General features: G+C 43.1%; 1 protein-coding gene across 1 annotated transcript; it reads right to left on the bottom strand.

The window, feature by feature from the left end:
* Positions 1–3086: 3086 nt before the first annotated feature.
* LOC139157826 (uncharacterized) lies at positions 3087–22968 on the bottom strand. Its single transcript, XM_070735001.1, has 6 exons — positions 22620–22968; positions 17178–17400; positions 14890–15028; positions 13830–13972; positions 13467–13519; positions 3087–4109 (listed from the first exon to the last, which is right to left on the bottom strand). Exons 2-6 carry the CDS (start codon positions 17384–17386, stop codon positions 3322–3324), a joined length of 1332 nt encoding a protein of 443 aa, XP_070591102.1. The 5' UTR covers positions 17387–17400; positions 22620–22968; the 3' UTR covers positions 3087–3321.
* Between the last annotated feature and the right edge of the window lie 4859 nt (positions 22969–27827).

The raw sequence follows: 27827 nt of genomic DNA on the forward strand, positions 1-27827 counted from the left end.
GCAAAAAGGATGTTGAGAGACTCTAGAAAAAGTGCAGAGAAGTGCGGCAAAAATGATTAGGGGACTGGAGGCTAAGACTCTCATTATGGCCACAGTAGTGCTGGTTGTATAATAAAGTCAGTGTTTCTCCTCTTTGGCAACTTTAAGATGTGAGAACTTCAATTCCCAAAATTCTCCAGCCAGGAAAAGAGATCTGGGAGATTTTAAAATTGTGAAGGTTGAGAAACACTGTGTTAAATATTCAGAAAATGGAAGCACTTGGCTGGTCTCATCCAAAGTGGGAAGTGAAAGAGAGCCAGGCCTTCTTAAAACACAAGGTAGAAGATCACCAAGAAATTCACTGAAAAGTGAAACAGGGCCAGGTCTTGTTAATAAAGTGGTACCTCTACTTAAGAACTTTTCTAGATAAGAAACGGGTGTTTGATATTTTTTTGCCTCTACTTAAGAACCGTTTTCTACTTAAGAACCCGAGCTGGGAAAAATTCCCCAGGAAATTTGAGAGCGGCACGAAGGCCCGGCCACTTTCCTGCCATTCCCCCTTTAATCCTGGCCATCTGGGCTGCCAGAGAAGCCTTTTTGTAGTTCTTAAGGAGGCTTTGGCAGTCCAGAGCAAACGAAGCATTTTCCTTTCTCTGGGCGCTTGGACAGGGAATAAACGTCTGTCAGCGCCCAGAGAAAAGAAACTCTCCCTTCGCTCTGGGCAGCCGAGGAGTCACCACAACGAAGGAAAGGTGCCGGCTACAAAGCGAGTGAGCGAGATGAGAGGGGAACCCTTCAGCATGGGAAGGAAGAGGAAGCAGGTAGCAGCAGCAGCCAGTGCATGGGAGGCAGTGTATGGGAGGCACCTTCGCGCCAGTTGTATTGGAGGCACATGCTCCTCCTCGCTGTCTCAGAGTCAGTGTTCCCTCTAATTTTTTGGGGGGGTGGGCGGAAAAGTATAGTGTCTGAGCGGCAGTCCCTTCGGGACTGGGCGGCACAGAAATAATAAATAAATAAATAAACAAACAAACAAACAAATAAAAGACCCACCCTGTTTTGCCTCAGAGAATTTCAAAATAAAATACTGTACTGTGTGTCTATAACAGTGAGCTCATAATAGGGCAACTCTACTAATATCAAAATGCCACTTAAATAGTTGAGCTACTTTCAAACTAGATTTTGATTTTCTTTCTCTCTTCCTTACTCCCATTCTTTTTCTTTCTCTTTTCCTTCCTCTCTTTTTTCTATCTGTTTCTCTCTCTTCCTCTCTCTCTCCTTCCCTCACACTCTTTCCCTCTCGGCTTCTGGGCAGGTTTGGAAAACTCTGAGTTGATGATGATTTTTAAGTGAGCGATTGCTCACTGCTCAGCTTAGAGGGAACTATGCTCAGAATCCCTCTTTTTTAAAAAAAAAGCCTTAAAATTTTGGATTTTTTTGATTCCCCTCACCTTACCTTCTTCCTTTGGCAGCGACTCTCCTCCTCCTCTTCCTCCTCCTCCTCCTCCCACCCAAATTCTGAGCTTTTCTTTCTTTCCCAATGGGTTTGCATGCATTATTTGCTTTTACATTGATTCCTATGGGAAAAATTGCTTCTACTTAAGAACGTTTCTACTTAAGAAACTGTTCACAGAACAAATTAAGTTCTTAAGTAGAGGTACCACTATACGTGGATAGACACTCACCAGGGAATTCTAGGGTTATACATTATGAACTGGAAATGGGAAACCATACTCGCAGATAACAATAAAAAAACAACCCCATTTTTAGTCAAAAACTTAACTAGCTCAAGCATAATACAAGACCTATTTTAATATTAAAATAAATCAATATTTAATATTGACTTATTTTAATATTGCCACGGATGTTCCCTGTTTTTTCTTTATATAGGATAAACCTCGTGTATGCATGAATGCAAAGGACATGTTTCACAAAAGCTCAGACAATGTTTGTACTTGTACACTGGCTTTAATGAGGTCTGTTAAAGATCTTGGAGCTTCATTTGCATAACATTGCTAAGCTTGGCTATTGTGAAACCATTAATTTTCCATGGCTAACCATGGTATGGGAAGCCCACCCATGTGGTTAGTTTACTGTCTGGTGCAAATTCAGAAACGAGTCAGTTCAGTAACCAGGAACATGTGCGAAACTAGCTGAGATACATTTTTCTCTTTTTAAATTAATTAAAAGTATTCTGTAACGGCTCTAAGGTTTTTTGAAACAGGAATTGGTTAAAATATGAAATGCATTCATTTCAGATAAATTACAATTTTAGTTTATTTCTTGTCTACCTCAATTGGACATCGCGCTTTCAAATCAAAACACTGCTGTGAATTTCCATTCATTTCTTTCAAAGATAAGTACAGTGCAAATATAAGAAAACAGATTGGTATAAAACACCAGCTGCGATCTGCCTCTTCTATGCTTCCTCTCTCTCTGTTGAACCAAAGGAAAGTTAGATTGTGGACTGGAACTTAATAGATCCCCCACCCTCATTTTCATTGGAAAAAGGTTATCTTTATTTCTAATTATATACATGGCACAGAAAGGACAAATATTTTCTGGACTGTGATAAGTACAGTAGTCTACACCAGTGTTTCCCAACCTTGGCAACTTGAAGATATCTGGACTTCAACTCCCAGAATTCCCCAGCCAGCATCCGCTGGCTGGGGAATTCTGGGAGTTGAAGTCCAAATATCTTCAAGTTGCCAAGGTTGGGAAACACTGGTGTAGACTATAAGCGTGATGCACACTCAAAAAGAGTGGTTAATTAAAGAAATCTGGCTTTCTAGCTTCGACCAATCACAGAGCACACCAGAAAGCTTGGAGTAGACACTCTGTAGTTAAGAGGTTACACCATACGGTACTAATCAAAACTGGGATTGGTTGGTACTAATCAAAACTGGGATTGGTTGGCTGTGCAAAACCAAACTAGCCACGCCCACGATGGCAGTTTTCCTCCTGATTTTTTTTTAACATGCTCCTGGGTGGATGCTCCTAAACTAGGTTGTCATTTACCTTCATCAGTTCGTTGGTCTGGCCACAGAGAACCACATAGACAGACAAACTGTGTTTTTTTTTTTTTTTAAACTGGTATAGGATTAAGCAAGTTGTGTGAATCCAGCCTCCCTTTTCTTTTAGAAATGGAATATACATTATTTCTCCCCTTTTATGGTCTCCCCTTCAAGTTCCTTGCTTCTATTTCGATGATTCCATGGGAGGACTTGGTTCTTTCTCCATCTCACCCACCAATCCTTGGTCCACCTCCCTCTGACTGCAGCTGGGCCTTAGAATGAAAACCACACACAGGAAGAGAGAAGAACGCTACGCAGGAACGAAGGGTCCTTATTCTGCATCTCCAGCCTTCATGTGATTCTCGTCCCAATCCTGCACCAACTCCCAAGCACTTGGGCCCAATAGCCGATAGTTTCTGCTACGATAGGTGCTCACGTTACAGAGGCGGCTGGCATGGGTATCTTCATAAATTTGTTGGACAGCAGGTGGCACGGGTGGGAATCCCGCAAGGCGAGCTAGGTCCTCCATATAACTCCACTGCTCTTTCCTCATCTTCAGGAAGTACCGAGCCAAGCCTCCGTGCTTCAAATGTCGTCCCAGCTGCCTTTGGACTTCAGTCTCCATGTCGGTGGCAGAAGGGAGGGCACAGCGCCCGCTCAGCACAGCCAGCGCAAACAGCACCTGGGAGTAGAAGTGTGGGAAAGGGCAGATCTGCTGACAAAGGCCAATCAAGAAGAGTGACGGGTGCTGGGGGGGTAGCAAATGCTTGTAGAGGGGGCCCACTCCATAATCTGTCTCTTGTAAGCCCAACTGGGCCAAATCCAAGAAGGGGAAGCTGTACTTGTAGCCTGTACAGAGAATCAAGACGTCAGCGGCCATCTTGGAACCGTCTGTGAATACCACCGTTTTTGGCCCCACCTTCAGAAGTGGGGGCACCTGTATCACGTCCTTAGGTAGCCCGCGCACATGTTGCCTGTGATGGCTGAGCACTACTTGAGCAGCTACATTGGAGAGTTGCAAGGCCAGGTCAACTCCTGATGGACCAGCGCCTACTAGCACTACAGATTGGTTGGCAAAGGGCTCTGGATAGCGGTAAGAGTGGCTGTGTAGAAGGCGGCCTGGGGAGAGAGAGAGAGAGAGAGAGAGAGAATGTTGGCAAGGCAAGCAAGAGCTCCCACCTCATCCACGGGCATTTTTGCACAGGTTACAATGCATATTGTAACCTCTGCATATAAATTATTATTATTATTATTATTATTATTATTATTATTATTATTATTATTAATTAGATTTGTATGCAGCCCCTTTCCGTAGACTCGGGGCGGCTCACAACACAATAAAAACAGTTTATAACAAATCTAATAATTTACAATTTAAAATATTTTTAAAAATCCATTATTAAACAGACATACACACAAGCACACCATACATAAATTGTATAGGCCCGGGGGAGATATCTCAGTTCCCCCATGCCTGACGACAAAGGTGGGTTTTAAGGAGTTTGCGAAAGGCGAGGAGGGTAGGGGCAGTTCTAATCTCTGGGGGGAGCTGGTTTCAGAGAGTCGGGGCCACCACATAGAAGGCTCTTCCCCTGGGGCCCGCCAACCGACATTATTTAGTTTACGGGACCCGGAGAAGGGCCACTCTGTGGGACCTAATCGGTTGCTGGGATTCGTGTGGCAGAAGGCAGTCCCGGGGATATTCTGGTCCGATGCCATGAAGGGCTTTAAAGGTCATAACCAACACTTTGAATTGTGACCGGAAATTGATCGGCAACCAATGCAGACTGCGGAGTGTTGGTGTAACATGGGCATACCTAGGGAAGCCCATGATTGCTCTCGCAGCTGCATTCTGCACGATCTGAAGTTTCCGAACACTTTTCAAAGGTAGCCCCATGTAGAGAGCATTACAGTAGTCGAACCTCGAGGTGATGAGGGATGAGTGACTGTGAGTAGTGAGTCCTGGTCCAAATAGGGCCGCAACTGGTGCACCAGGCGAACCTGGGCAAACGCATATTAGAATGAAAGGGATCTCAGAGTCTTGGTGGATAATCAACTAAATATGAGCCAGCAATGTGCAGCAGCGGCTAAAAAGACTAACACAATCCTAAGCTGCATTAACAGGGGGATACACTCCAAGACTATGGAGGTAGTAATACCACTCTATAACGCCCTGGTCAGACCCCATCTGGAGTACTGCATCCAGTTCTGGTCACTACACTTCAAAATAGACATAGAAACTCTGGAGAAGGTGCAGAAAAGAGCAACCAAAATGTTTAGAGGACTAGAAACCAAGACTTATGAAGAGAGGTTGCTGGATCTGGTAATGGATAGCCTAGAGAAGAGAAGGGCCAGGGGGTACATGATAGCAGTCTACAGGTACTTGAGGGACTGCCACAGAGAGGAGGGGGCCACTCTATTTTCCAGGGCACCAGAGGGCCAGATGAGGAACACTGGTTGGAAGCTGACCAAGGAGAGATTCAACCTAGAAATAAGGAAGAACTTCCTGATGGTCAGAGCGATCAAACAGTGGAACGTCCTGGCAGCGGAGGTTGTGAACGCCCCAACTCTGGACATTTTCAAGAAAAAACTGGAGTGTCACTTGGCTGGGGTGCTGTAGGATTTCCTGCCTGAGCAGGGGGTTGGACTTGATGTCCTGCAAGGTCCCTTTCAACTCAAATAAATAAATGAATGAATGAATGAATGAATGAATGAATGAATGAATGAATGAATAAATAAATAAATATCCAACATATGTGCCTATTGCTCTGTCTCTTGTTGTGAGTGGTCCACAACAGGATCAGTTAGTCACAGATTCTGAGGAGGATGAACCAGGTCCATCTTGGTACCCTAGGCCAGTGTTCTTAGTTTTTGCTTAGTTTTTGCTGGGCAAAAAACCTCATACTTGTACTGTTCCCGAGTCTATTTGACCTGACTAAAAAAATGTTGATTTAACTAATTTAAAAAAGTTTTTTTGAAAACTTTTTGTATTGCTTTACTAATTTGAACTTTCCTGATCACAACCAAATGAAAAATGAACTGAAAAAAAGTAATGTTTGTTTGTTTATTTTGCTCAGAGAAGCCCCCCCCCCCCGCTGTGTGCATTTTTGTTCATTTGTATATAGATTAGGCTGCCAGTTCCAAATTTTTTGAATACTTTTTGCATTGGTTTACTAATTTGAACATTCCTGATCATATATAAATTAAAACTGAAATGAAAAAAATAATGTTTAGTTGTTTATTTTGCTCACAAAAGGGCCTCCCCCCTGCCTGTGTGCAATTATTTTCATTTATATATAGATTAGGCTGCCAGTTCCAATTTTTTTGAATACTTTTGGCATTGGTTTACTAATTTGAACATTCCTGATCATAAACAAATGAAAAATGAAATGAAAAAAATAATGTTTAGTTGTTTATTTTGCTCAGAAAAGCCCCTACCCCCTGGCTGTGGTACATCCTTGTTTTTAGTACAATGGATTTCTTGCATAAAATTAGTTGTCTGGGTATCATTTACTTACTTTTCTGAGTACTTCATCCAGTGGTGCGCTGCAGACGGAGCAAACAGGTACGCAGTACCATATATACTCGAGTATAAGCCTAATTTTGCTACCGGTACTGCGTACCTGTTTGTTGAGAAAGCAGCCCACCCCTGGATGAAGTACACAGAAAAGTAAGTAAATGATACCCATGCTAATTTTTTTATTATTTATTCATTCATTCATTCATTCATTCATTCATTCATTCATTCATTCATTTATTGGATTTGTATGCCGCCCCTCTCCGTAGACTCGGGGCGGCTAACAACAACAATAAAAAACAGCATGTAAATCCAATACTAAAAGAACTAAAAAACCCTTATTGTAAAACTAATCATACATACAAGCAAACATACCATGTATAAATTGTAAAAGCCTAGGGGGAAAGAGTATCTCAGTTCCCCCATGCCTGACGGCAGAGGTGGGTTTTAAGGAGCTTACGAAAGGCGAGGAGGGTGGGGGCAATTCTAATCTCCGGGGGGAGTTGGTTCCAGAGGGCCAGGGCCGCCACAGAGAAGGCTCTTCCCCTGGGCCCCGCAAAACGACATTGTTTAGTTGACGGGACCCGGAGAAGACCCACTCTGTGGGACCTAAGTGGACGCTGGGATTCGTGCAGCAGAAGGCGGTCCCTGAGATAATCTGGTCCGGTGCCATGAAGGGCTTTATATGTCATAACCAACACTTTGAATTGTGACCGGAAACTGATCGGTAACCAATGCAGACTGCGGAGTGTTGGTGCTATATGGCCATTTTTGGGAAAGCCCATGATTGCTCTCGCAGCTGCATTCTGCACGATCTGAAGTTTCCAAACACTTTTCAAAGGTAGCCCCAAGAAATGCAAGAAATCCATTGTACTAAAAACAAGGATGTAATTTAGACCTTGCAGCCTGGTTTTACATATAAAGCAAACATAATTGCACACAGCCAGGGGGGCCCTTTTCTGAGCAAAATGTAGCTTGTTAGTAAAAACTGTCAGAGCCCAGAAGTAATTACTCGGAATTATGATCCCATTTTGGCAGCCGTAGTGACTTTGCTGATAATGAGTCGGCCTGCATGCCGATGATCTCACCGCTGTTTCTAGCACATTTCTTTGTAAATAGACAAATGTATAAAGTGCTTTTGCTTCAGGGTCTTAATTGGGGATTAATTACTGAGAAATAACCAGGTCGGACAGAACATCTCCATGTAATGGTATGGGGAGAATGATCTTGGGAGACAAGAGGAACAGCTAAAAGACTAACCAATTGCCATGCACAAGGTATCTCAGCCCACAGAGCAAGGGAAGCATCTCAGAGGGGATCCCCCGCCTAGTTTTCTGGAAAGTAGAAGTTAAAAGAAGGGGAGCAGTGCTTTCAGATTTGCAAGACTATTGTTCTAAGCTTACTATAAAGGCAATACAGTGATACCTCGTCTTACAAACGCCTCGTCATACAAACTTTTCAAGATACAAACCCGGGGTTTAGGATTTTTTTGCCTCTTCTTACAAACTATTTTCACCTTACAAACCCACTGCTGCCGCTGGGATGCCCCACCTCCGGACTTCCGTTGCCAGCGAAGCACCCGTTTTTGTGCTGCTGGGATTCCCCTGAGGCTCCCCTCCATGGGAAACCCCACCTCCAGACATCTGTGTTTTTGTGATGCTGCAGGGGAATCCCAGCAGCGCAAAAATGGGCACTTCGCTGGCAACGGAAGTCCGGAGGTGGGGTTTCCCCGCGAGGGGAGCCTCAGTGAAATCGTAGCATCGCAAAAACACAGAGGTCCGGAGGTGGGGTTTCGAGGACTTCGGTGGTTTTGTGATGCTGCGATTTCACTGATGCTCTCTTCGCTGGAAAACCCCACCTTCGGACTTCTGCTGCCAGCGAAGCGCTCGTTTTTGCAATGCTGGGATTCATTCCCCTTCTGGGATTCCCCTGCAGCATCACAAAAACACAGAAGTCCAGATCTGGAGTTTTCCATGGAGGGGAGCCTCAGGGGAATCCCAGCAGCGCAAAAACGGGCGCTTCGGCTGGCAAAAGGGGTGAGTTTTGGGCTTGCATGCATTAATCGCTTTTCCATTGATTCCTATGGGAAACATTGTATCGTCTTACAAACTTTTCACCTTAAGAATCTCATCCCGGAACCAATTAAGTTTCTAAGACAAGGTATCACTGTATTAGTAATCACGGTTTTTAATGTTTCTTGTCTGGACTACCTTAAAAGGCTGGTGTTATTCTACTTTCCTCTTGCACGGACCCTTTTTTCTCATTTGCCTTACCTGTTGGTGCCTTTGATGAGGTGGTGAATATTGAAAGTGACTTTGCTCACTTGATCTTTTTAATAGGAAAGTGAACACAAGAACAAGGGGGCAAAATCTGAGATTAGTTGGGGGAAAGGTCAGAAGCGGCATGAGAAAATATTATTTTACTGAAAGAGTAGTAGATGCTTGGAACAAACTTCCAGCAGACGTGGTTGGTAAATCCACAGTAATTGAATTTAAACATGCCTGGGGATAAACATATATCCATCCGAAGATAAAACACAGGGAATAGTATAAGGGCAGACTAGATGGACCATGAGGTCCTTTTCTGCCGTCAATCTTCTATGTTTCTATGATCTCTTTAGAAGAGAAGGGCAGAAACCAGAAACCAACAACGCTGCAATCCCCAGTAAAATAGGGACAGTCTGACTTCCTTCACAAGATGTGCTTAACTTGATTACTGAATTAATCCTTTCTCTGGGTCTGCCAAATACACTGGAACTATAAATAAGGACCCAGATTGTTGGGGCAATATGCTGGCTCTGTAACTGCTTAGGGAGGGCAGTATATAAGTCTAAGAGTTATTGCTATGGAGTCACCAAATAAATTGAATTTGCACTCGATGCTAAACCACACCAAAAAAATCTGGTTAGCAATTACAGTGGTGCCTCATCATATGAACTTACCGTAATTGGTTCCAGGAGGTTTGTAAGGTGAAAAGTTCGTAAGATGAAACAATGTTTCCCATAGGAATCAATGTAAAAGCAAATAATGCGTGCAAATCCTTCAGGAAAATCCCAAACTTTAGAAGGGAGGCGAACAGAGGGCAGGGAGGAGCAGCTAAAGGGGGCGGGTGGAAGAAGCAAGGCTAGGCTAAAGGGTGAGTGGGAAGGAAGAAAGGCAAGGGGGGCACCCCTCCCTTTTGTTTCTTCAAAAGACACCCTTTCAGTGCCTTTGCAAGCACGTTGTTCTCTGCAAAATCTTTCCTCCTCCAAGCTGCCCCTCCCTTTTGTTTCTTCAAAAGACACCCTTTCAGTGCCTTTGCAAGCACGTTGTTCTCTGCAAAATCTTTCCTCCTCCAAGCTGCCCCTCCCTTTTCTTTCTTAAAAAGACACCCTTTCAGTGCCTTTGCAAGCACGTTGTTCTCTGCAAAATCTTTCCTACTCCAAGCTGCCCCTCCCTTTTCTTTCTTAAAAAGATACCCTTTCAGTACCTTTGCAAGCACGTTGTTCTCTGCAAAATCTTTCCTACTCCAAACAGCCCCTCCCTTTTCTTTCTTCAAAAAAGGGGAAAGAAAGAAACCCCTTCATCCCAGCAGCAGCTGCTTGGGTTCATAAGGTGAAAATAGTTCGGAAGAAGAGGCAAAAAAATCTTAAACACCGGGTTCGTATCTTGAAAAGTTCGTTAGAAGAGGCGTTCGTAAGATGAAGTACCACTGTATTTAATATCCGGATTTGACTCTGTTGGCTATAAGATACAGGTTATGGGTTGTGCAAAAGTATTTGCTATAACTTTGTCTGATCTTGTTAAATGAAGGCAGCCTGCAAAATACATTTCTAATTTCTTCTCTTTCTTATCATGCTTTTTGTAGACTTGGGGACTCTCAGTCTGAGTATATGGGAGGTACTTTCTCTTGAAGTGTTCTGGCCTACTCCCAGAACTTAGGTAGGCACTGTGCCCTGTCTCTGGAGCCTTGCATTCAATTTTTGGAAGCTAAATGTCTTTCATTTAATGAAATTTCCTCCTCTTCGTTCTTGTTTTTGAAATCCAAGTCTGGTAAAATGCCTGTGGCCCTTCCAGGAGGCATTGAGCTACAACAAGAACGAGGGGTTATTGCTTGCTCTATGGTTGCAAACATAGAATTTAACATTTTCCATTAAAGGGAAAAGGGAACAGTTTGTTTCTTTACTTATTCTTTTATAAACGAGCTATTCAACTGTCAGGCTGAAACCATCATTTTGAGTTAGAGACTTTGGCCTGCCACAAATAGAAAAGTACTGTGGGAATTGGGGAGGGGTGGTTGCATGAGAGGGAAAGATACTAGCCACAACAAATTCTTTCCAGTGATTCAAGGTCATCCTTTGTTCAGAACTAGCCGGAAGTACAAGGGAGGATTGTGGATGTTGAGAGAACCGGAGCAGTCCATGTGATGAACTTGTGAGTGTGGGGACAAGGGATGAACCTTAATCTGGGTGGAGAACTGTAGGAAAAGTAAGTATCGGGTTGACTACAGCTCATAACCAACATGGCTCTGTCAATAAACTGGAACCTGGAAGAAGGCCAAGGTTTGGACTCTTGATTTATTTTTCGGATGTTATTTGTAACAATTCTGGGCCTGAAGTAGAAATTTTATATTCTCGGCATTCACTCACAGGGTAGCTTATGGTAACAATGTATAAATAGTATTATGTAGCATAATAGCCATAATACATTTAAAACAATTTTAAGATAAGGATGGCAATCTGTATAGTCTGGAGGACAGAAGGAAAAGAGGGGACATGATCGAAACATTTAAATATATTAAAGGGTTAAGGAGGGAAGTGTTTTTAAAAGGAAAGTGAACACAAGAACAAGGGGACACAATCTGAAGTTAGTTGGGGGAAAGATCAAAAGCAACATGAGAAAATATTATTTTACTGAAAGAGTAGTAGATCCTTGGAACAAACTTCCAGCAGACGTTGTAGATAAATCCACAGTAACTGAATTTAAACATGCCTGGGATAAACATATATCCATCCTAAGATAAAATACAGAAAATAGTATAAGGGCAGACTAGATGGACCAGGAGGTCTTTTTCTGCCGTCAGACTTCTATGTTTCTATTTTTAAAATGTTTGTCTGATGTAACTCTGCACTGCAAAAAAACCACCAACAAACTGATCATACACAAAAACACATTAAAACATCCATGATGGAAGCATGAATATGCAAGGCAGAACTAAGGGCATGGGGTGAGGTATCATCAATATGCCGATGATACCCAGTTATACATCTCCACCCCATGTCCAGCCAACGAAGCAGTGGAAGTGATGGGCCGGTGCCTGGAGTATGTTAGGGCCTGGATGAGTGTCAACAAGCTCAAACTCAACCCAGACAAGACGGAGTGGCTGTGGATTTTACCTCCCAAGGACAACTCCATCTGTCCGTCCATTACCCTGGGGGGAGAATCACTGGCCTCCTCAGAGAAGGTTCGCAACTTGGGCGTCCTCCTCGATCCACAGCTCACATTAGAAAAACATCTTTCGGCTGTGGCGAGGGGGACGTTCGCCCAGATTCGCCTTGTGCACCAGTTGCAACCCTACTTGGACCGGGAGTCACTGCTCACGGTCACTCATGCCCTCATCATCTCGAGGCTTGACTACTGTAATGCTCTCTACATGGGGCTACCTTTGAAAAATGTTCGGAAACTTCAGATCGTGCAGAATGCAGCTGCGAGAGCAATCATGGGCTTTCCCAAATATGCCCATGTTACACCAACACTCCGCAGTCTGCATTGGTTGCCGATCAGTTTCCGGTCACAATTCAAAGTGTTGGTTATGACCTATAAAGCCCTTCATGGCACTGGACCAGATTACCTCAGGGACCGCCTTCTGCTGCACGAATCCCAGCAACCAGTTAGGTCCCACAGAGTGGGTCTTCTCCGGGTCCTGTCAACTAAGCAATGTTGCCTGGCGGGACCCAGGGGAAGAGCCTTCTCTGTGGCGGCCCCGGCCCTCTGGAACCAACTCCCCCCAGAGATTAGAACTGCCTCCACCCTCCTTGCCTTTCGTAAACAACTTAAAACCCACCTCTGCCACCAGGCATGGGGGAATTGAGGTACTCTTTCCCCCTAGGCCTTTACAATTCTGTGCATGGTATGTTTGTGTGTATGTTTGGTTTGTATATTAATGTATTTTTAATCATTTCTAATACCAAATTACTATTATACACTGTTTTATTGTCGCTGTTAGCCGCCTCGAGTCTCCAGAGAGGGGCGGCATACAAATCCAATCAATCAATCAATCAATCAATCAATCAATCAATCAATAAACAAACAAACAAACAAACAAATAAATGGAATTGGTTGCTTAAGACATAAGGGTGGCCATTGGCTTTAAATAAGATCAAGTACATTCATGACAGATATATGTATTATTGGCTATTGGGCACTGCACTGTGCTACACGAAACATCAACATTTAGAGGCAGTTTAAGTCCAAACAACAGTGGTAAGGGAACAACACCAGAAAAAAAGGCTATTGCAGTCCCTGGTTGGACAATATAATAAGTAAATTGTAAATTTACTTATACAGTATAATGATAATGATAATAATAATGATAATAATGATAATAATAATAATAATAAATGTTATAATAATAATTTATTATTAATAATAATAAACAAATAATAATAATAATAATAACAATATTAATAAGTAAATTGTTTATCAAATAAGTATCTAGAGTCTAGACCACGGATAGGCAAAGTTGGCTCTTTTATGACTTGTGCACTTCAACTCCCAGAATTCCTGAGCCAATCATGCTAGCTCAGGGATTCTGGGAGTTGAAGTCCACGTCATAGAAGAGCCAACTTTGCCTACTCCTGGTCTAGACTATTTCAATTGATTGGATGGTGGAGAAGTAAAATGCTGGACTTGATGGTTTTATCCTGATCTAGCCACAAGTTCACCCTTGTTTCAAAAAAGTAAGTAAGGTTTAAAACTTACCTTGGAAAGTGTCCAACCCCGGAATGGGAGGTGTAAATGGGACAGTGTAATGGCTGCAGAAATAAAACTATTAGGATGAAGGTTGGAGAACAGGAACATGTCAAGCATTAGAGTGTATTCCCCCTTTTCTTATTTGATTTACAAAAGCATCAAATGATTTGCCTGGCCTTTCATTCATTCTAACATGATTTTGCAGGAATCATGAGGTTAGTCATCTACTCTTTACACCTTCTCTTTGAATTATCACCTCCCCGCAAAGCAACAACAACAGCCATAACTTCACACTAGGAAGTTAAACTTGGAAACATGTATTGCTTCTCCTCTTGCTATCAAAAGCACCATTCCAGCTCAATTAGGACTCACCCAGTACAGACCATGACGGCATCAAAGTGCTCTGTGACTTGCTGAGTTGATTCTGGGTTCTGCACTGTCGCTGTGATTTCCCAGCCACTTAGGCTGTCTGCCTCCCTCTGGACAGGTCTTACCTCCTCCACTTGCCACTGGAACTGGTGGAGCAAAATGGAAGAGAACAGGGGAGTTTCAGAAACCAGCCAGCTCTGGTCTGTATGTTGTGACTATTCTGCAGCAAAACTATGGTGTTGTGGTGAAGATGTTAGGCCAGAAACCATGACGCTGTGATTTATATACCTCCCTTTGAATTGAAAGCCATCTGGGTAACTTTGTCCAATTTACTCTCTCTCATCCCAGTCCATTGCAGAGGGCTGCTGTTGTCGGGGAAACTAGGAGGCAGGTGTACTACATGTTTGCTAAGTTCTCCCCACTTTTCTTATTTCTCTTTTTTTCTCCCCTTTTTTCTCTCATTTCTCTCTCCCTTCCTCTCCTTCTCTCTCTCTCTCTCTCTCTCTCTCTCTCTCACTTCCTCCCTCTCTCCCACCCTCCCATCCATGTCTATCGATCTCAGGATAACAATAATAATTTCAGCTCCTTGGAATGGGTTTGATAAGTGTATAAAAATGCCAAATTCTTTCTAAACATCTGGCTGATTGTGTGATCAATCATAATAATTATATAAACGAATGCATCATTTACTCTGTATTCCATTGAAAGATCTAGAACAATGGTTCTCAACCTGGAGGTCGGAACCCCTTTGGTGGTTGAACGGCCATTTCACAGGAGTCGCCTAAGACCGTGGGAAAAAACAAATTTCCCATGGTGTTAGGAACTAAAGCTTCTATTCTGGCGCCTTGGGACATGTTTTTACAATCCGACCAATCAAGTGTTTGCAGTGGGGTTGTCCCCCTGACCTCCCTGCCAATCAGTTTAAAGCTCTGTTGGGAGAACTGGCACTAGACTTATGGTTGGGGGTCACCACAACATGAGGAACTGTATTAAAGGGCCATGGCATTAGAAAGGTTGAGAACTACTGATAGAGGCAAACCTTGGCAAACCCATCATCTCTCACCCTGATATGATCACAGACTCCAGACTTCTCTGCATAGCTATCCAGGTAGGCCAGAACATCCGAGTGGTGCAGGAATGAAGGCAGTGATGGGTCAAAGGGGAAATCTGGAAAGGCCATTGACTCCTTGGGCAAGTTGGTCCTAAGAGCAGAAGGGTATAAAGCACCGTTTCTGCACTGCAATCCACTCCATTCCCCTGCTCAAACTGCTCCCTCTTTTTGCATTTGAAGAACAGCTGTCTGAGGCCTCCTCCCCCTATGCTTTCTAATACAGTACATTGGTAGACTTTGGCCTAAAGAGCCCATCCCGAAATTGACAATGGAAATCCAAAACAGAGATGAATCAGATTTCTACAAAGCCTGGGGAAAATGGTATTATTGGCTCAACCAAAACAAAATATTTAAACATCATCAAAAAAGAAAAAAACCTAATATTAATTCCACTCCTTATAAACCCAACAGATGAAATGAAAACAATTTTCATTTGTTGCCGCCCTGAGTCCTCGGAGAAGGGCGGCATACAAATCTAATAAATAATAATAATAATAATAATAATAATAATAATAATAATAATAATAATTTATACTCTAAACCGTATAAGCTATCAATCGAGACAAATGTTGAAGATTTTCTTCAAACCCTACAACTTAAAATTCAACTGACTGTTCATCAACACAAATATACATCTGCTAAACATCTTACAATTAAACCTAATAAAACTACACTTTAAATAACCAACAGTGAGGGGTAGTATACATCTACTATAGCAGTGTTTCCCAACCTTGGCAACTTGAAGATATCGGGACTTCAACTCCCAGAATTCCCCAGCCAGCGAATGCTGGCTGGAGAATTCTGGGAGTTGAAGTCCAGATATCTTCAAGTTGCCAAGGTTGGGAAACACTGTACTATAGGAACTGAAACTATAGGTCAGTGATGGCAAACCTTTTTTCCCTCTGGTGCTGAAAGAGTGTGGGTGAGCACTGTCGCATGTGCGTGAGTGCACATACCCATAATTCAGTGTCTGGGGAGCCCCCCGGGAGCCCTCTGAAGGCCAGAAACGGCCTGTTTCCCAACTTCTGGTGGGTCCAATAGGCTTGTGTTTTGCCCTCCCCAGGCTTCAAAAACTTCCCTGGAGCCAGGGGAGGGTAAAAACTTCCTCCCCCATCCCCCCCGGAGACTCTCTGGAAGCCAAAATATGCCCTCCCAGAGCCTGTGTGTGAGTCAAAAATCAGCTGGCCGGTACAGACATGCACATTGGAGCTGAGCTAGGGTAATGGTTCACGTGCCAGCTGATATGGCTCCGCGTGCCACCTGTGGCACCTGTGCCATAAGTTCACCATCACTACTATAGGTCGTTCATTACTGAAATGAACAATTAGATAGTTGACATAACTATTTCTTTTTCTCTTTCTCTCTAATCTTTTCTTTCCTGTTTCTATCTTCCTCTAAACTCTATTTATATTATCTACTTTGCAATGTTTTTAATGTACAGTGGTACATTTACTTAAGAACTTAATTTGTTCCGTGACCAGGTTCTTAAGTAGAAAAGTTTGTAAGTAGAAGCAATTTTTCCCAGAGGAATCAATGTAAAAGCAAATAATGTGTGCAAACCCATTTGGAAAGAAATTAAAGCTCGGAATTTCGGTGGGAGGAGGAGGAGGAAGAAGAGGAGGAGGACAGTGACTGCAGAAGGAAGGTGAGGTGAGGGGAATTTAAAAAATCCAAAATTTTAAGGCTTTTAAGTAGTAACTGAGTAGTAGATCCTTGGAACAAACTTCCAGCAGACGTGGTTGGTAAATCCACAGTAACTGAATTTAAACATGCCTGGGATAAACATAGATCCATTGTAAGATAAAATACAGGAAATGGTATAAGGGCAGACTAGATGGATCACAAGGTCTTTTTCTGCCGTCAATCTTCTATGTTTCTATGTTTTTAAAAAAAGAGACTCTGAGGTGATGAGGAGCACACGTCTCCTACACCGGGCACGAGGCTGCCTCCCATACACTGCGCCAGAGAGAGAAACCCAAGGGGAATGGCAAAAACTGGCCAGGCCTTCATGCCACTCTCAAATTTCCTGGGAAATTTTTCCGGGCTCAGGTTCTTAAGTAGAAATGGTTCTTAAGAAGAGGCAAAAAAATCTTGAACACCCGGTTCTTATCTAGAAAAGTTCTTAAGTAGAGGCGTTCTTAAGTAGAGGTACCACTGTATATATTTAATAAAGATTATTTCTTTTTAAAAGAGCCCATCCCGAAAGCACAGAGAAGCAGCCACTCCTTTGAGTGACTTACCTGAGGTCACGGTACATGCTGGAATGGATGATTCTTCCTGTAGAATCTTCTTTCTCCTCTGTGTAAATCCAGGTGCCCCCCACGCGATCCGAGGACTCAAATACCACGGGTGGAGCAAAAGTCTCAGAAGAGGCAAGGATGTGCCGGGCGGCACACAGTCCCGCTGCTCCTGCCCCAATTACTGCCACACGCAGTTTCGTGGGTACCATTTTTGCAGAAGAGCCTGCAGTGAAAAAAGAAGGGAGGTGCCTACAATAAGCATTGCAAGTGAGCCTTTCGGTGATGTTGATTGAAGAAGCTCGGCCACTTTGAGACTTCTGGACTTCAACTCCCAGAATTCCTCAGTGGCTGAGGAATTCTGGGAGTTGAAGTCCACAAGTCTCAAAGTTGCCAAGGTTGGAGACAAGTGCTCCAGAGGATAAGATAGAACAGTCACTGTTGTGAGTGGTCCATGTTCGACTCAGTTGGTCACGGATTTCGAGGACCAGGGGACGGAGGAGTAGTGGCATCGCAGGCCGGTGTTCTTGCCCTCTGAGTCTGAGAGTGAAGGGGAATTGGAGACTGAGGAACCACCAGAGACTGTAGCGCCCCCAATTATGGGACTTAGTGAGTCAGAGGACGAGGGGGAATCAGAGGAAGAGGAGAAGAAGCAAAAAATTTGCTTCTTGCACGCTGTTTTCCAGAGCACCAGAGGGCCAGACAAGGAACAACGGTTGGAAGCTGACCAAAGAGAGATTCAACCTAGAAATACAGAAGAACTTCCTGACGGTCAGAGCGATCAACCAGTGGAACGGCCTGCCAGCGGAGGTTGTGAACGCCCCAACTTTGCACATTTTCAAGAGGAGATTGGATTGTCATTTGGCTGGGGTGCTGTAGGATGTCCTGCTTAAGCAGGGGGTTGGACCTGATGACCTGCAAGGTCCCTTTCAACATATATATATGGCAAAAAAGGAGCTGTGATGTTCCTTCAATATACCAGGGTGATTCGACACAAAATCTAACCCTTCCCTGGTACAGAGCTGAAAGGATTGGATACTGTAGCCTAGAGGTTAATTCTCTGCCTTACAAGGCAAAGGTTGCAGGTTCAAGTCCCAGTGAGGGTATGGCTAGCTTATGAGGTCAAAATAAGGCCGAAATAGATCTATCCTAGTCTCCCTTAATTTTCAAATTCAGAAAAAAACAAAAACAACATATAGGCAGGCAGGCAGATAGATAGATAAATAAAATTTTGCACAGAAGCAAAAATACCGGTAAAAATAGACCAAATCTCACTTACGCTTGTGAGATTTTGGCTATTTTTGCCATTTTTTGCTTCTGCACATGCATGGGAGCAAAAATATAGGTGAAAATAGTCCAAATCTCACAAGATTTGGTTTGCTGCACATGCGCAGGAGCCAAATCTCACATGGGGTGCACATGTACATGTGTCGGGAGCACACACGCTGGACGCTGAGGACCATCCGGTTGGTGTGGTTAAGTGGCTGCCCAATACTGGTGGAAGGGCTAAAAGTTGCCTCCAATCCCTTCCAACTTAGCATTACCATTGCCATTTGCACTGTGTTTCCGAAAGGGACAAGCCAACCTAATGATGATTAAATAGTTAACTTGTGGATTAACTGGATGTGCCTCGTCATGTTGACTTGCTTTCCTCTTTGACTTTATTCTTCTTTTCTTCCCTTTGACTTTGTTCCTTTCACCAATAAAACTACAAAGGAAAACTAAGGAAAGGCCATAGAGGAAGACTAAAGTCCTTTATAGTTGCAACATGAGAATTACTCCATTCAAAGCATTGATGTTTGGTACATTGTATAGATAGCGAGCAATCAAATAAGCCCCTTACGACTGCTTTTGAGTCTTCCCAGATTTGCTGCCTGGCGAATCCTGGGAGTTGAAGTCCACATATCTTCAAGCTGCCAAGGCTGAGAAACATTGGTCTAGGCTGAACCTTGAGTTCTTCATCCCACTGAAGTGGCATGGCATTCTCCTGCGTTCTTTAACCTCGGCTCTCTGTCCATATTGAGCGCCTTCTCCTTGTTGTAAGCTTTACAGCAGTAGTTCTCAACCTTTCTAATGCCGCGACCCCTTAATATAGTCCCTCGTGTTGTGGTGACCCCCAACCATAAGTCAAGCACCAATTCTCCCAACAGAGCTTTAAGCTGATTGGCAGGAAGGTCAGAGGGACACCCCCACTACCGTGCTTCCCCGAAAATAAGACACTGTCTTATATTAATTTTTGCTCCAAAAGTTGTGCTACGTTTTATTTTCGGGGGGTGCCTTATATTTCTCAAATAAGACAAATTCACAGGCAGAAAAGCTGACACCCCCAAAGAAAGTGTACCATATGGTACACTGATTACGGTATGGTACCTGTCAGTATGGCACCCACACACACAAACGACGGCACTTATATGGTACAACAGTATACTCCCGCTATTGCAGCTTCCGGCCACCAGAGGAACTGCAGTCTACGCACTGTAGTGGAGACTGTAATGGCGGTGAGACAGCAGCAGACTGTGTCTGCTGTACTGGACGGTACAAAGCGATGGAAGGGGCCAGCAGGGTACGCCACATTATTATGGTACCACTATGAACAACTTTAAATGGTAACGTATGTTTTTCCACTGTACCTTATGTAAACTTGACTACGCCTTATTTTTGGGGGGTGCCTTATATTAGCAAATTCTGCAAAACCTCTGACATGCCTTACTTTCGGGGTACGTCTTATTTTTGGGGAAACAGGGTATAAATGCCTGATTGGTCGGATTGTAAAAATATTTTATTATTTATTTTATTTTATTACTTAGATTTGTATGCCGCCCCTCTCCGAAGACTCGGGGCGGCTCACAACATGTTCAAATATGTTCCAAGGCGCCGCCATAGAAGCTTTAATTCCTAACACCATGGAAAATTTGTCTTTTCCCATGGTCTTAGGCAACCTCTGTGAAAGGGTCGTTCAACCTCACACAAGGGTCGCGACCCCCAGGTTGAGAATCACTGCTTTACAAGGACTCAATCCTTTTGCTTATTTCCCCAAATGTCATTGAAATGAATAGTGCAATAATCTCTGTCTGAGTTTGAACAACATTTATGATTGGCTCAGTGAAAACCCGTACAGTTGCAATCGCACAGCAAGGTAAGGTTGATTACTGTTAATTTGGATTAGTGACTCAGTCTGTTTTGCAAACTCCGTCTATCTAGTTAATTTATGTTTCAACACGTCAGCTCAGAAAATGAATTACTTCAGTAGCTAATTTAAGCATAATGTAAAAGACCCATCTGCGGTGACACATTACTGACATTGATAGTTTGGTCTTTGGGAATGCTTGACAATTAAAGTTTCCATTATATTAGCTTATCAACTTTATTTTTTTGGCCTGGAATAGCTCTTTGCAAGCTCAGGACTAATTTCTTCTTAATCAGTCAGATAAATCGACTAATATGCTTACTCTCTGTAAACTGCTTAGAGAGGGCTGTAAAAACACTGTGAAGTGGTATATAAGTCTAAATGCTATTGCTATAGAATAGAATGGAATATAATTTTATTGGCCAAGTGTGATTGGACACACAAGGGATTTGTCTTGGTGCACAGGCTCTCAGTATACACAAAAGAAAAGTTCGTACAACACTTAATGATAGTCCGGGTACAAATAAGCAATCAAATCAAATTAGGAACCAGTCAATATAAATTGTAACAATATAAGCATACAAAGTTACAGTCACACAGTGATTTGTGGGAGGAGATATGTGATGGGAACGATGAGAAGATTAATAGTAGTGCAGACTTAGTAAATAGTTTGACAGTGTTGAGGGAATTATTTGTTTAGCAGAGTGATGGCATTCGGGAAAAACATATGTGGTTATGTGAATCATTATGTGATTTGGCCACATGTATCACATCATGTAGCTCACTGCTTTGGTTAGATGATGCACTGCAAATAGAGCAATTGAATTTATTAACCCAGGATTAGGATGCTTGTCAAGGCAGCCTTCAAATTAGACATGAGGGACACCAAGCCATTGACAATTTGGTAGAATTGTTCATTCCAGTTGAAACTCAACTCCCAGCAGTTCTCTGGTGCTGGTCCTTCCAACTTGTTATCAAAACAAAGACGGCCATCCCAGGACAATGTGGAGGAAACCCCAGTAACCCTCTTGAGTCCTCAGAGAGGGGCAGCATATAAATCAAATCAAATCAAATCAAATAAATAAATAAATCAGAAGTATTTCATGAGAAAAAACCCTGTGCTTTTCTGTACACAATAGAATTCCTCACACTACTAGGCTGGAAATTCTCGGTTTGGATAACTTTGAACTACTGTACATCGCTTGTGGTCAGACCTAGCTATTCACACAAAATTTTATGTAGTAATGCTTTACCTGTTATCTTTTTCTGTTTTAATCACAATAATATGCACGCAAAAAGCTGCTTTAAACTCAATGTAAAACGTTCTAAACTTGACTATAAAAAAATAAAATTTCAGTAACAGAGTCGTCAAAGTCTGGAATGCTCCACCTGTTCCAGTTGTCTCAGCTACAAATGTTCACAATTTCAGTCACCAATTGACTTCCGTGGACCTTACTTCATACTTAAGTGGTCAGTAGAGGGTGTGTGTGCAAAAATGGACTATTGTCCTTTACATTCTATTTTTTTCTTTCATTCTTGTTCTCGTTTTGGTTTGACAAATTCTAATAAATTAAGTTAAATTTAATTAAATTTAATTAAATCCAGGGTAGCACAGTGCTTAGAGCGCAGCGCCACAGGCTACTTCAGCTAACTGCTAGCTGAAGTTCAGCAGTTCAAATCTCACCACCGGCTCAAGGTTGACTCAGCCTTCCATCGTTCCAAGGTCAGTAAAATGAGGACCCAGATTGTTGGGGGCAATGTGCTAACTCTGTAAACCGCTTAGAGAGGGCTGTAAAAGCACTATGAAGTGGTATATAAGTTTAAATGCTATTGCTATTGTTAAATTAAATTAAATTAAATAAATACATTATTGGGCTAGTGAAGTGGTGGTTTTGTTTTGCAAAGTTCCTTGTTTATCTTCCCAAGAGTCTCAGGGCTGAGAATGACAATCTGACCGGTGTGGCAGCGAGTGGGGCTAGCATCTGGCCCACCAACCTCTCCATTGATTCATTAAGATAGGGGGTCTCCAACCATGTCAACTTGAAGACTTGTGGACTTCAACTCCCAGAATTCCTCAGCCAGCTTTGCATCAGGCAGCTTTGCAAAGCTAGCTGAGGAATTCTGGGAGTTGAAGTCCACAAGTCTTCAAGTTGACAAGGTTGGAGAGTGAAATCCCTGCATTAGGGGACCTCCGCCAGAGCTGGCAACTTTTCGACGCCTACAAACCAAGGCAGAGTGGTTTCTGTTTTGCGTGCCCGCCCGCGCGATTCTTCGGGCGCCACCGCCCCCCCCCCCCCCCAAAAAGCGGAAACCCTCACCGCTCGTAGCTCGGCTCACAGCAACTCGAGTCTCCCTCCGTCTCTGTGTGGGTGGGTGGGGAGGCGCAGTCCAACGCGGGCAGAGACCCCCCCCCGCTCCTCTGGGCCAGAACGGAGGAGGCGGGGTAGCAAGCCACAACCGCAGGCTCTTCCTGGCGCCTGCTTTGGGTCTCTATATATCACACGCGAGAGGGCGGGAAAGGAAGAGCGGCCAATTATAGGGCAAGGCAAAAGGGCAGCGCTGCTCTGTCTTCCGAAGACCGTCCCCCGCTCTTCCAAATCCAGCCCCTCGGCCCAGGGCAACGATAGACAAAGTTGGCTCTTCTATGACTTGTGAACTTCAACTCCCAGAATTCCTGAGGCAGTCATGCTATCTGAGGAATTCTGGGAGTTGAAGTCCACATTGCATAGAAGAGGCAATTTTGCCCACCCCTGGCCTAGGAAGACAGACCGGCTGGCGAACTGTAGGAACCGGCTGAACTAGGATCCCTGGGAGAATCCTGCTGCCCCCTCAGCTCCTACCAAGACACGGAGTTTCCTTGGGGTGGGGCGGGGGGCGCTAAAATCTTATTCTCTCTTTCCCATGAAACATCCCTTGACTGGAAAAAAAAATCTTAGCCTGTTTTAAACACCAATCTGGAAACCAGGGGACCGTGATTTCTAGGCCCACCTTAGCCACGAAAGCCAGCTGGGGTGACTTTGGGCCAATCAGTCATTCTCTCTCAGCACAGTTCCCACCTCCCCAACCAGGGCTTATCGTTGGGAAAATTTAGGAGGACGAAGGTGTGTATGTTCGCCACCTTGTGAAAGCAATAATAAAGGAATGCAAATAAATAACACGCATACATAAATGGATGTGCATCAGGCAGGTTCTGCTTCAGCCACTCTGAGTCTTCGGAGCAGGACGGCATACAAGTCTAATAACTTATTATTAAATTATTATTATTATTGTTGTTGTTATTATTATTATTATTAGTAGTAGTAGTATTAATAGTAAGTAGTAGTAGTAGTAGTAGCATTATTAGTATTAATAGTAATTAGTAGTAGTAGTATTAGCATTATTAGTGTTATTATTATTTTGTGCAATTTATATGCCACCAAATTCCAATGTTATGTTTCTGGTAAAAGTCACAGGGCTTTGTTTTGCTATTCTTTCCACCTTCAGTAAAATTGGATGGTGTAATGCCCTTTAATGTATTACTTATTATTTATTTTTTAATTCAAATTTTATGCCGCCCTTCTTGAAGCGACTGTAATTTGTGTTTTGCAGAATAAAGCTCTGGATAGCAGGTATTTATGGATTTTTTAAGGTATTATAGAATAGTGGTTCTCAACCTGGGGGTCGGGACCCCTTTGGGGGTCCAACGACCGTTTCACAGGGGTTGCCCTAAGACCATGAGAAAAGACAAATTTTCCATGGTGTTAGGAACCAAAGCTTCTATTCTGGCTTCTTGGAACATATTTTTACAATCGACCAATCAGGCATTTACAGGTGGGGTGGGGTCCCTATGACCTTGTCAATCAGCTTAAAGTTCTGTTAGGAGAATTGGCTTTAGACTTATGGTTGGGGGTCACCCCAACATGAGGAACTGTATTAAGGGATCGCAGCATTAGAAAGGTTGAGAACCACTGTAATAAAGGGATGCAAATAAATGTGCATCAGGCAGGTTCTGCTTCCTTTTATGTTTCTTTCTGGTAAAAGTCACAGGGCTTTATTTTGCTCTTAGCAATAGCAATAGCATTTAGACTTATATACCGCTTCACAGTGCTTTAACAGCCCTCTCTAAGTTACAGAATCAGCATATCGCCTCCTACAATCTGGGTCTTCATTTTACCTATCTGGGAAGGATGGAAGGCTGAGTCAACCTTCAGCCAGTGATGAGATTTGAACTGCTGAACTAGAGCTAGCAGTTAGCAGAAGTAGCCTGCAGTGCTGCACTCTAACCACTCTTTGTTTAAATTTCTTTAAATTTAAATTTTCTTTAAATTTAAAATTTATTATTCTTTCCACCTACAGTAAAATTGGATGTTGTATTGCCCTTTAATGTAATTTGTGTTTTGCAGAATAAAACTTTGGATAGTAGATATTTATGGATTTTTTAAAATACAGTACAGTACTGTATTATAGAACCTGCTGTAGCTCAAGAAACCAGTACTGTATTGGCTGATGAGTTCTGCAATTCTGTTATAACACCACTAGAGGGGGCTCCGGGCGCAGTACTGTATTGGCAATAGTACAGTATGGTACAGTATTCAACATTTCAGGAAGGGTGAAGTTGGGCTGATTTGAGAACACTATTGGGATTGGAGAATGGCTGTGCTTGTGCTGATTCCATGGACTCCACAGTGGATTTGCCCTCCGTTCTTCTTAACTGTAAAGCAAGCTTTAAATGTTTTATTGTTCCAATATGTATCTTTTATATAAGCCACTCAGAGTCATCGTAAAATGAGATGAAGTAGTTATAAATGGAATAAAACAAATCCATAAATTGAATTCACTTTGGGACCTGGTGGCATAACATTTTCTTTGAAAACAAGAACATTTCCTTTTATCACTTTGCTAATGGATCTGGCCTCTTTCATTCTACGTCTTTTTCCTCCTGTCTCTGTAAATAGATACTACATCCAATGAACTACAGAAAAGGGGAGATATCTTTTGTCAATCTGTTTTATGACATCAGATGAGCTTTTCAGACACATTCAAGTTCCATGACTACAAGGTAGAACAGGGGTCTACAACTGTTTGGACCTCAGGGACCACCAAATTAGATTAGATTAGATTTATTGGATTTATATGCCGCCCCTCTCCGCAAACTCGGGGCGGCTCACAACAATAATAAAAAACAGTACATAATAACAAATCCAATGCCCACCAATCTAATTACAATTTAAAATTCATAAATTCATAAAAACAGTCCCAATATATATAAAAAACAGGCACACAGTCAATCAATCAAATGGCAAAACAACACGGGCAATTTTTAAATCATGTGAACTAGCGATGTCCTGCTACACGCAGGGGTAGGGAACGTTGGCTCTTCTGTGACTTGTGGACTTCAACTCCCAGAATTCCTGAGCTAGCATGATTGGCTCAGGAATTCTGGGAGTTGAAGTCCACAAGTCATAGAAGAGCCAACGTTCCCTACCCCTGTTACAGGAATGGTAAGGTGCTACATTCCAGTAGTGCTAAAGCGCTAGCAGCACAGGAACATCACCCGGGTTCAGGTGTGGGCTGCTGCCTGGACGGTGGGGGGGGGAATGCAGTGGGGTCCAAAGAAGGACCAGGAGAGACATAGAATAGAATAGAATTTTATTGGCCAAGTGTGATTGGACACACAAGGAATTTGTCTTGGTGTATATGCTCTCAGCATACATAAAATAAAATATACATTTGTCAAGAATCATGTGGTACAACACTTAATGATTGTCATAGGGGTCAAATAAGCAATGAAGAAGCAATATTAATGAAAATCTTAGGATATAAGCAACAAGTTACAGTCATACAGTCAACATGGGAGGAAATGGGTGATAGGAATGATGAGAAAAACTAGTAGAAATAGAAGTGCAGATTTAGTAGAAAGTCTGACAGTGTTGAGGGAATTATTTGTTTAGTAGAGTGATGTAGTTCAGAAAAAAACTGTTCTTGTGTCTAGTTGTCTTGGTGTGCAGTGCTCTGTAGCGACGTTTTGAGGGTAGGAGTTGAAACTCCAGGATGTGAGGGGTCCTCAATGGAAGCCAGGTTGGCAGCAATTGTTTTTTCTGCAGTTCTGATTATCCTCTGAAGTCTGTGTCGGTCCTGTTGGGTTGCAGCACCAAACCAGACAGTTATAGAGGTGCAGATGACAGACTCAATGATCCCTCTGTAGAACTGTATCAGCAGTTTGAGCTTCCTGAGCTGGCGCAGAAAGAACATTCTCTGTTGTGCTTTTTTGATGATGTTTTTGATGTTAGGTTACCATTTTAGGTCTTGAGATATGATAGAACCTAGAAATTTGAAGGTCTCTACTGTTGATACTGTTGATACATGATAGCAGTGTTCCAATTTCTCAGGGGTTGCCACAAAGAAGAGGGAATTAGGCTATTCTCCAAAGCACCTGAGAGTAGAACAAGAAGCAATGGGTGGAAATTAAACAAGGAGAGAAGCAACTTAGAACTAAGGAGAAATTTCCTGACAGAACAATTAATCTGTGGAACAGCTTGCCTCCAGAATTTATGAATCCTTTTAAGAAGATTTTGGATAACCATTTGTTTAAGTGTTCCTGCCTAAGCAGGGTGTTGGACTAGAAGACCTCCAAGGTTCCTTCCAACTCTGTTATTCTATTTCCTCCTCTCCCCCCTCCCCCCCCAGGTTGGCTCTGTCTTTGGAGTGCTTGAGAATGGACAAGATGTATGAAGTCACTAAAGATGGATTTGACAGTCCCAACCTTGCAAGGGCTTAGTAAGAGTCTTTACATTTATGGTACCTGTTCTGTCTGGGTGCCCCCAGACTTCAACACCAACTGGAAAAAGCAGCCAGACACGCTGGTAAAAGCAAAAGCACTTTATAGTTTGAAAAATAAACACAGAGAAAAACCTGTTCTTCCCAACAGGCAGGCTATGAGACTTCACAGCAGAGTCCTGATGGCCAGACAATACAGCAGACTTCTTGCTGGCACACCCACCACTGTAGAGAATAAGACCCACACCTTTTCCCCCCAAGGTTTCAGTATTCAAAGTCACAAACCAGAATTCCAAGACGCCAAAGATCACAGCCAGGTTCCCAGGACTCCCAAAGATAATACTCCACAAGCCAGGAAGGGTGGGTCTGCCTTTCAGCCTTTCCAGAGAGCACCACACCCAAACCCAGCTGTTGCCTCTTTAGTGCTGAAAGTACCTGGCTAATTGTCCCCTTCGTTGTGTTGCTCTTCTCTGCCGGAGATCGATTATTGCTTGTGCATTTTCATCTAAGGAATCCAGGCTGCTTGCTGGGGAGAGCTCCCTCTCGGGGGACTCTGGCTGTCCTCCCTCTCCCTCAGCCTGAGATTCCTCCTCCCCGTCTGCCTGAACCTCCTGTTCCTCATCCTCCCCCTCTGAGCAGGAAGCCGGCAGAGGATCAGCCGTTCCCTGAGGGGCCTCAGACGGAATCACAACAGGTACCTAGGAAATGTTTATGCTCCAAAATGAACACTGACCCATCTGATGGGTCTGATCACATGCTGATTTACAGCT

The sequence above is a fragment of the Erythrolamprus reginae genome, chromosome 1, assembly GCF_031021105.1.
Source record: "Erythrolamprus reginae isolate rEryReg1 chromosome 1, rEryReg1.hap1, whole genome shotgun sequence".
Lineage (NCBI taxonomy): Eukaryota > Metazoa > Chordata > Lepidosauria > Squamata > Dipsadidae > Erythrolamprus > Erythrolamprus reginae.

Coding starts and splice junctions, on each gene's coding strand:
- LOC139157826 (XM_070735001.1), bottom strand. CDS start 17,386: ATGGTACCCACGAAACTGCGTGTGGCAGTAATTGGGGCAGGAGCAGCG. Junction 13,973..14,889: donor GAGTCTGTGATCATATCAGG/GTGAGAGATGAT, acceptor TTGCTCCACCAG/TTCCAGTGGCAAGTGGAGGA. Junction 4,110..13,466: donor GGGGTTGGACACTTTCCAAG/GTAAGTTTTAAA, acceptor CTCTCTCCCCAG/GCCGCCTTCTACACAGCCAC.